The sequence below is a fragment of the Trichomycterus rosablanca genome, chromosome 9, assembly GCF_030014385.1.
Source record: "Trichomycterus rosablanca isolate fTriRos1 chromosome 9, fTriRos1.hap1, whole genome shotgun sequence".
NCBI lineage: Eukaryota > Metazoa > Chordata > Actinopteri > Siluriformes > Trichomycteridae > Trichomycterus > Trichomycterus rosablanca.
This window is the reverse complement of record NC_085996.1, coordinates 4,234,798-4,244,264: the sequence shown is the minus strand read 5'-3', so window position 1 is coordinate 4,244,264 and position 9,467 is coordinate 4,234,798. Positions and strand designations below refer to the sequence as shown.

The window sequence follows — 9,467 nt, the reverse complement described above, 5'->3', positions numbered from 1 at the left end:
TGTATATATAGTTAAACATTCCGGACCTTTGCTTCAAGAAATTTTCTCTAACTGGACCTCTTCAAATTTTAGTTGAATACCCCTGTTCTATAGTATAACAGATGTTTTGTTGTCAGTCACAAACACACACTGCATGAGAAAATCCACACAGATACAGGGAGAACATGCAAATTCCATACAGAAAGGACCCTGGTCACCCTGCTGGGGAATCAAACCCAGGCCCTTCTTGCTGTGAGGCGACAGCACTACCTATTAAACTTCAGTATATTGAATGGCGTGGTTGACGGTACCTCCTGCTGAAGTGACTGAGGGAACAGAGAGAGAGGGAAGCAGAATTTGGTGTTACATCAGAGAGGAAGTCACGTGTCCCCGCAGGTTCATTTAAGTGACCTCAAACCTCTTAAACGTAAGTTCAGACAGAAGCTTTGTTCAACATGTTTAACATGGATCTGATTCACTTCTGGATCTTCTCAACCTGCCTCCTCTCCTGTCTCACAGGTACGTCTCAAACGGACTAATAATAAATAATAATATTAATAATAATAAATAAATAATAACAGCATTAATAACAAAATTAATATCAGTGGTATTAACAATAATAATAATAATAATAATAATATAATAGTAATAATGCAAACCTCCTTAAAATTATTAATAATAATTTGATTATTTATTCAGGGTTTAACACAGGGTTTAACACATTTCTGTCTGCTTATTTTATCTTGTCTTTATATTTTGGGGGCATTTTATATTTTCATTTTAATTTAGTGGCTGTGAGGTAGGTTTACACTGCTCCTGTGTTGTCTTGTGTAAGAATTTCTTTAATAATAATAAAAAATAATAATAATAAAAATAATAATAATAGCAATAATAATAATAATAGTAACAATTATAACAATAATAATAGTTATAATAATAATAATAATAGTAATAATAATAACAACAACAACAACAATAATAATAATAATAATAATAATAATGATAATATGAATAATAATGATGACGACGACGACAATAAAAAAAATAAAAAATAAAAAATAAAAAAAATAATAATAATAATACTAAATCCATTCCTGCATTTCAGGTCTACAACACATTACAAAAAAGTTGGGACGGGGGCTAGTAATGAGGTCAAATATTATATGTGTTACTATGTGCACCCAGACAGGCAGCCACGGTGTTTTGGTGTCTCGTGTGTTTGTTTGTTTTACTTGTTAAACTCGCGTATAGCAACACAATTCGTATAACTTTTGTTAGGATAAATCTTTTGTTCAAAAGGTCCTGAAGAAAGCAGTCGAAGGAAGTCCAGAAAGTACTCTTTAAAACACTTTATTAAGTGTAAAAATAATCTGTGAATATATATCAGAGCTAAGCCGGCCGGCGCTCCTTTTCTCCTGCAGTCTAGACACACCACGTAAGAGAGAGACCGCGTCTCTCTTTCCGCCAGTTTTTAAACTAGTCTAGGCTCCTCCTCCTTTACTGCTGGTGGAGCCAGTGAAATGTGCTAAAAAGCCCCGGGCTCCGCCTTCTGCCAAGAGATTATGGCAGCCGCCATTTTGAATAGACCATGTGGTCTGGATGTAATACTTCCCATATTAAATGTACGTTTTTATGTTCCGAAAAACCTAACAATCCCCCTTGAAAGCATCTTAATGCTTTCACAATAACTTTTAACTATAGGTTAGGTGTTTCTAGATCCCAGGAGATAAGGATAGCCGTCAGCAACCCCCCAATTTAACCCCTTCTGACTACATGGCCACTGGGCTGAATTTTATACAATAAAACGTTTCTAAAAATAAAAAGGCTACCAGTTAAACTAAAGGAACCGTACCTATCGCAACAGCTCCTAACCCTGAAACAAACAAACAAACAAAAAATAATAAAAACAGGAAATCAAAATAAAGTAATTTAAAAAATAGGAAATCAAAAAGAGAAGAAAAATAAAATAAAAACAATGGGTGCGTGGCTTCTACAGGAAGTCCGTTCAGGTTGTCCTCCACCAGACAGAGCTGCAGATATTCAGAAGGGGCCCATAGCTCCTGTGTCTCTGCATGACTCCTAATGTCTTATGGATTCTCCCCTGTCGGTCTTACCTGTTTCCACAGCAGCACAAACATTTCCTAAAAATAGCAGAGTACCAAACATATATACCTTGTAAACAATCCTGAACTAACCCCTTGCGTTTTGTAGCTAAACTATGTGTGTTGCACTTAACTAGTGTTTTCAAAGATGGTCTAGGTGTCTGCGAACTATATGTTTATGTTTTTGTTTTCCTAGTCTAACTAAATTCTCCCCCCTCGTCTTGTTCCGCTCCGTTGATTCCGCTGGACTCTTCTTCCACATAGTCGGTTTTGTCGGGCTTTTCTGCTGTGGGTTGTTCCCTGTAGGCAGGTCCAGTTAGTGCCACTTCTGTCCCTTGGAGTGGGTCTTCCAGTCCCCTCAGTGTCTGCCTCTGCCAGTCCTTCCAAGTCTCCTTCCTTCATCACGGTGTGTGATTAGTAGTGCTGGTCCTCTCTCCTCATCTTGTCTGGTCGGTTTTACCTTTAATTAAGCAGAGTTAGTAGCACTTATACTGCTCGAAGTGGGTCTTCCGGCCCACCTTCAAGGGTATCCTCCTCATCATCATCTACCTGATATCTCGACAAATCAGCCAACACCATCTGGATAACTGGTGGATCCTGCCCCCCTCTGCTTCCTCTACTCACTATATCTATTAAAAAATTTTCTATTAATACCCTGATGCACGGGATACCACAACAACAACATATCACTAAAATTACCAATCCTACGCATGCTGACATCACCAAATTTGCAATAACTCCCTTCCATGGCCCAAACATCCCTTCTAGCCACTTAACCCATTCATACACACATACAATCATACAACAGACAAACATATAAGCTACTTACCCAGCCCTCACCGCAGCCACCCCACTCCCAACATCGGGATACACAGCCACGGTGAGCTTAGACACCACTGCCGCAAGGCTTTCTGGGTAAAGTCCGTGCCAGACCCAGTGGCGACGCTACACTGTTTCCTCCCTAATGGTCAACCGTCCCGGTGACCCACTCACCAGTGTCCACTGGGTGGCTCTGTGTCTGGACCGCACCCCATTACACTGCCGAGTTGCTCTTCCACCCACTGCTGGACCGGGCACCCTGCCCCTACAGCCACCTGGGCTAGCGCACTCCGACAGACCGGGCATATTGGCTCACCAAACCATCAGAGCCACCCAAACACCACGATCCCACTTCTGACACCAATGTGGCGCCGGCGAGTAAGGAAGGTTAGCGTCAGGGCTGCAAGTGAGCTGCCTTTGGCAGTTCATTCAGTGTTTTAGCGACAGACACCCATTCATATACACACATCCCTTCTGAAAAATGTCCCCTGTTTATCGGTTCTGGTTTGTTGCTCCTGAAACAGGTGTAATTGTCTTTATAAGCTTTGATGTTGGTTGGGGTTGGTTCCTGAGTTAGTGGGTGAGACATGGATAAATTCTCTATGTGTTAAATTAGACATTTTAGACCGCTTTAAACAACTTTTCGAGCAAAATCTGTAACACGTATTAAGACAAAGATAAACTGGTTTTAACGAGACACACCCTAGAACAGAAGATTCCTGCCTAGTCGAAGAATACGAGTATTCTTTTAACATTCACTGGCACAACTCACTCGGTTGTCCAAACACAATTCAGACAAAAGAACGTAAACCTCAGTACAACAACAGTGTCTACTGGAAACAAACAATTACTTCACCGCGACCGACAATGGCCCTATGGAAACAAACAATTACTTCACCGCGACCGACAATGGCCCTATGGAAACAAACAATCACTTCACCGCGACCGACAATGGCCCTATGGAAACAAACAATCACTTCACCGCGACCGACAATGGCCCTATGGAAACAAACATATACTTCACCGCGACCGACAATGGCCCTATGGAAACAAACATATACTTCAGGGCAATCGACAGTGATCCCCTGGAAACAAACAATTACTTCACCGCGACCGACAATGGCCCTATGGAAACAAACATATACTTCACCGCGACCGACAATGGCCCTATGGAAACAAACATATACTTCAGGGCAATCGACAGTGATCCCCTGGAAACAAACAATTACTTCACAGCGACCGACAATGGTCCTATGGAAACAAACATATAGTTCATTACTTGTCTCTCATACTGCATTAACCCTTCCTGCTATATAAAATTCCCCTTCAAACAGTTCAAACTGATCAGAGCAGAAGGTGCATACACATTACATATAACATTTTCTACACTTATTCTACTTCATCATCGCCGCATGCTAGAGAGCCTTTAAATTTTCTAAATCACATTTTTCCCAATACAAATCACCAATCCACTATTTATTATTTACTCTGCCATACTTAAAATAACAACAGCTCTGCTATATCAACTTCCATCAGTCCTACAAACCCCTGACTTACATTATTTATTCATTCAGATTTTTACCCCAACTTTTGGTCACTGGTACTAACACACCTCCTGCTTCTAACAATACAGACTCCATTTCCCACAATCCAACAGACTCTCACATGACCATCTCCTGCTCCTAGTCAGCCAATCCCTCATGCTCATCATCACCAGCGCTTTGATCCACTTTGGCTTTCTTGAATCACATTAAACTCTACTTAAACAGTTCCATTTAGTTAACTCACTGCAAAGTACTACCAACCTTACTGTAAAATACATTTAAAACCTCTATAAGATGTTACCGAACCCCTCACTTTTTATTATGGAACTCAGATCTTCAGGTGGATGTCTATTAAAACACACTACTGTCCCACACGGGCTTGAGATTTCACTGCATAACGTCTCCATCCAGTGTCACATCAGCTTCCCTTCCTCTTGTCTGATGATGTCATTACTTTGGCATTCTGTACCTCAGCACCCCATATGCCTCTTGAACACTGCTTTACTCAAACATCAGAATGCAACAACAGCCATGACACACATCTGCAAGATCTGGTATTCATAATTTTCCTCAACCCCACGCTGGGTTGCTGTGTGTCTGTGAAACCTATGACCTGGGTCTCCAGTCACCCCCCTTCATGTACTTCTCTCCTAACAAGTTATTTTCTTCTCACTATTCCCTCAATCTTTAAATTGCACTCATCTATGATCATGCATAGTATTGCCACAAGGTTTACTGCACCACATTGAACCAATCTAACTTCTTCAATAAACTATATAGTATAAAATGAGTGAGTTGACCTGATCAATTAGCTAGAAAAGATTCATCGGATACAACACAAGCATCAAATATTACCAATTACCAATTTCCAAAAAATATTACCAATTACCAATTAAATTGAATCTTACCGGAGTCCGTGTAAGCAATTATATTTAATCTCCTGAGACCCGAGCTTTGATTTTTTCAATGCATTTTTCCTATTCCTTTTGTTTTTAACCTTATTAGTTGGGCGACACGGTGGCTCAGTGGGCAGCACCGTCGCACACTGTCACAGCAAGAAGGTCCCCCCTCCGCGGACGTGTTGTCGTGTGGGTTTTCCCCGGGTGCTCCGGTTTCCTCCCACAGTCCAAAGACATGCCAGCGAGGCGAACCAGAGACACTGAACTGTCCATGTCTGTGCCCGATATAACCTGAATCCCGTGCAATGAGCAACCACCGTTTTGTCTCCTAAATGCAACCAAAGTGCAAAACATAACGTCAAAATCTCAATAAAGAAGCAAACAAACTTTATTAGTGTTCTAGTACTTTTGCTACCACTAGCTGGCAGACAAAAGTGTCCACTAATGGGGACAATCGATCGAAGTTTAGCAGGTCAAGGAATAAGGCATAACAAAACCAAAATGTAATGTCCTCATATGTGAGGTAAGGCTGAAGATTACCTTCACCAGGCGTCCCTGAATCTGCATGCATATACGTACCTGAATCTGCATGCATATCCGTAGGTCTGCCAGTCCAGCTGCCCCAGCACAATGTATCACAGGATTTAATACACAAAGCGGCATTTTAAACATAAATTCTTATTCCTGCCATAATACTCCCCCCTTTTTTCAAATTTTACAATCAAATCTTGAAAATAAAATATTAAATAAACCTACTAAATGTGTTTATCCTGTTGGAAAGCACAGAATTTTAAAGTTAGTTCAATCAAAGTCTGGTGTTAGCTGGACCTGTAAACAAATAATGTCGTTAGTGAGCAGTGGAAGGTGTGCAACAGCTTTGTCAGCAGTGTCACCTCTGGCATTGTCCTGTAAAATTGGAACAAAACTTTACTTAAATAGTTCCACTTAAATTGAATAAGAGGGACAATGACACAAAGTATCATTTGCTAAAATTTTAACTAAGCCCACTTGTTTCCTGTCTGTTGCAGCATCTCTGGATGCAAATCCTTTCACAAACATTTCCAATTCAGGATTCCTATCAGGCCCAGAAAAAATAGATAGAGTAATACAGTCATGATGTTCACCATCTCCTGCAATTAGTAAAAAGTGGTAGGATTAAGTATTACAGCATTTGATAATAATGTTAAATTTTAGAAGTACACTGTAGTATTTATACAATCATTAACTTGATACGTGAGATGTTTTCCTTTCAGTTATAGAACATAATTTGGCACTAACCGAGTTAGATAAGTATAACCCTCAAGATCACTTAGTATAACTACGGATATTTCTGTAGCAGACAAAGACAGAAAGAAAATTCTGCACAAATCCAGAAGGGATCAGAGTCCCTGTCATGTACAGAAATAGTGGTACCTTCAGGCATTATTTCCAATTTAATTCAAGAGGCAAACAAATGATCACACCTCATAAGATTTATAGGGCTATGAAATCTCACTCTTTACAACTACACAATATTTTAGAAACAGTAATATAATAGCTTTTACCTTTTACTTGTATTCAGCATTTGTATACAGAGAAAAACACGACCTCACTCTCAAATAAACATAAGCTTTGACAATATATAATCTAATATATCAACACATGTCTTAATCAGAGGTGGAAAGAGTACAAAAAATTGTATTCAAGTAAAAGTACTATTACTTTAATTAATCTTTACTTAATTACAAGTAAAGTTACTACTCTGAAAATCCACTCAAGCAAAAAGTAGAAAATAACTCATTTAAAATGTACTCACCGAGTAAACAGCAGGGGGTCTCCTCTGTGTAATGTAAACGGGAGTGGATACAAACCTCAACAACAGTAGTATTTAATTCAAATGCAATAGAAGAAACGTTGTCCTTAACTCAAAAGCAATAAAAGAAACATGTTGATGCAACACTTAAAACAGTTAGGGATGTATAATGTGTCATTTCAAATGACATAAAACTTTTTTTTCTTTTTTTTTTCAAACGTTATAACCACTAACGATGTGTCGTAAAATGATTCGAATCCATGAATCGGCTCTTCTTACCGAAACAAAGGAACCGACTCTTCCGGGAGTCGCCATGTAAATACGCAGCTCTTCAAAAGGAACCGAGACAAAAGACTCGACTCTCTGTCGCAACTCACTGAATTCGCGATTTTTTTTAGCGTTTTTTTTTTTTTTTTTTTTTTTTTTGCTCGGTAACAGATGCTATTCAAAATGTAACAATTACTAATACAAAACATACTTAAGCAAAAGCTAAATTACAGTCTGTGAAATGTGCTTTAAAAACTACTGTGTTACAGTAACCAGTGCGATCAGAGCGGTAACACTAAAGCACTGGATTCGTGTATGTATGTGTATTGATCGAATTTGTTTAAAATCATATCCCCGCTATTGAAACATTCCCCACTTGCGACATATTGATGTCGAATTATTGCCCAGCATTACCCCACACATTAAAACAAAAAACAATATAACAATCTCTCAACAATACATGCAAAGCTCCTAACACGATTAACAAGCGTTGGGTTAGTCAAAATTTTTTTTATCTTATTCACTATAACAACTCTGATTAAGGAGATTTTCCTTAACTATTTGTGTGAAAATGTCCTATGTCACACATGGATGAATTCCACTCTTTCCTGGTTTAAGAACCTTAAAGTTCAAGAGCGCTATCTACCTTAAAACACACTTAATAAGGTACCATAAATACTTCATCTTAACTCAGTTATCTTAAGATTATAAAAATAAAGTTGATTATAAAATTAACTGTAGCCCTTACCCAATCCAGGCGTACAAAGATAGCCGATGGACAAGATACGGCCAGCTGCTCACATGGAGCCAAAAAGGCGGATACACAGAAAAATACGCTCAGCTCTCCCAGAGCCAAAATGGTGGACAGACAGAAAACCACGCTCAGCTCTCTGGTCCAAAATGGCCGCCGAACAAAAGAAACCACGCTGCGCAACCCAGAGCCAAAATGGCGGACAGACAAAGCCACGCTGCGTTCTCAAGAAACAAAATGGCGGATAGACGGGAGACCACGTTGCATTCCCAAGACAAAATGGCGGACAGACAGAAAAACACGCTGCGTTCTCAAGAAACAAAATGGCGGATAGACGAGAGACCACGTTGCTTTCCCAAGACAAAATGGCGGACAGACAGAAAAACACGCGTGTGCAAGATGGCGGACAAACAAAAGGTTACATATAAATACGCACAGAAACACTGACAAACAAACTCCCGATGTACTGTTTTCGAACCAAATTTAGAATTTAAAGTAGTCTAATTAACCGAACTCCGTTCCCGAAACAGTCAAGTCCGAATTTTAGGACAATCTTTCTCATAGAATCCCGTTTTTTTAAACTGCCAGACGCCTAAGATTTCCACGTTCAAATCATAGAACCCCGTCCTTTGAACTGCCAGGTAATAGATTTCCAACGTTTGCTCATTCATAGAATCCCGTTTTTTTAAAACTGCCAGACCCTAGGTTTTACAACGCTCGAATTATAGAATCTCGTTTTTAAAACTGCCAGACCCTATTATTTCCAACGCTCGAATCATAGAATCTCGTTTTTAAAACTGCCAGACTTCTAGATCCAACGCTCGAAAATTTGAGATCTATAGAATTAACCCAGTCCCAGACTCGTTAAAACTTAGATCTTTCGAATCACGCGCCCCTGCTTTTGAAACAGACAGACACGTTTCGCTCCAATGGTGTTCCGGGTGAAGCCTCTGCCGAACAGCCCTTTACCGTTTATTTTGCTCGGTCTGATTCAAACTCAGCAATCAGGAAACATAAATTTTTTAGCTCCAACATATATTCACAGTTTTAAACTATCTAATGATACTTTAGTAATTTAATCAGACACTTACGGATTCTGAGATTCACTTTCACACTCAATACGCTAAATAATAAATGCATCTAATATATTCAGAGAACATCTGTTTACCTTGTAGTAGGCGCGCGCCTCGTATTGAGCACAAAAGATTTTCAGAATTCCTGGTCTTACCTCAGTCAGCTGAATTAATTCGATGCTATCCTCAGACCTCCTGAACCATCCTCTGGCTACCATTTGTTAGGATAAATCTTTTGTTC

The 9,467-nt window shown here is 39.5% G+C and overlaps 1 protein-coding gene across 1 annotated transcript in view; it reads left to right on the top strand.

The window, feature by feature from the left end:
• Positions 1-434: 434 nt before the first annotated feature.
• The window catches only part of LOC134320472 (hepatitis A virus cellular receptor 1 homolog), a 25,294-nt gene continuing 16,261 nt past the window's right edge, over positions 435-9,467 (top strand). The window contains exon 1 of the mRNA XM_063001868.1: positions 435-498. Coding sequence (XP_062857938.1) covers positions 435-498 — 64 coding nt within the window. The remainder of the gene's footprint in view (positions 499-9,467) is intronic.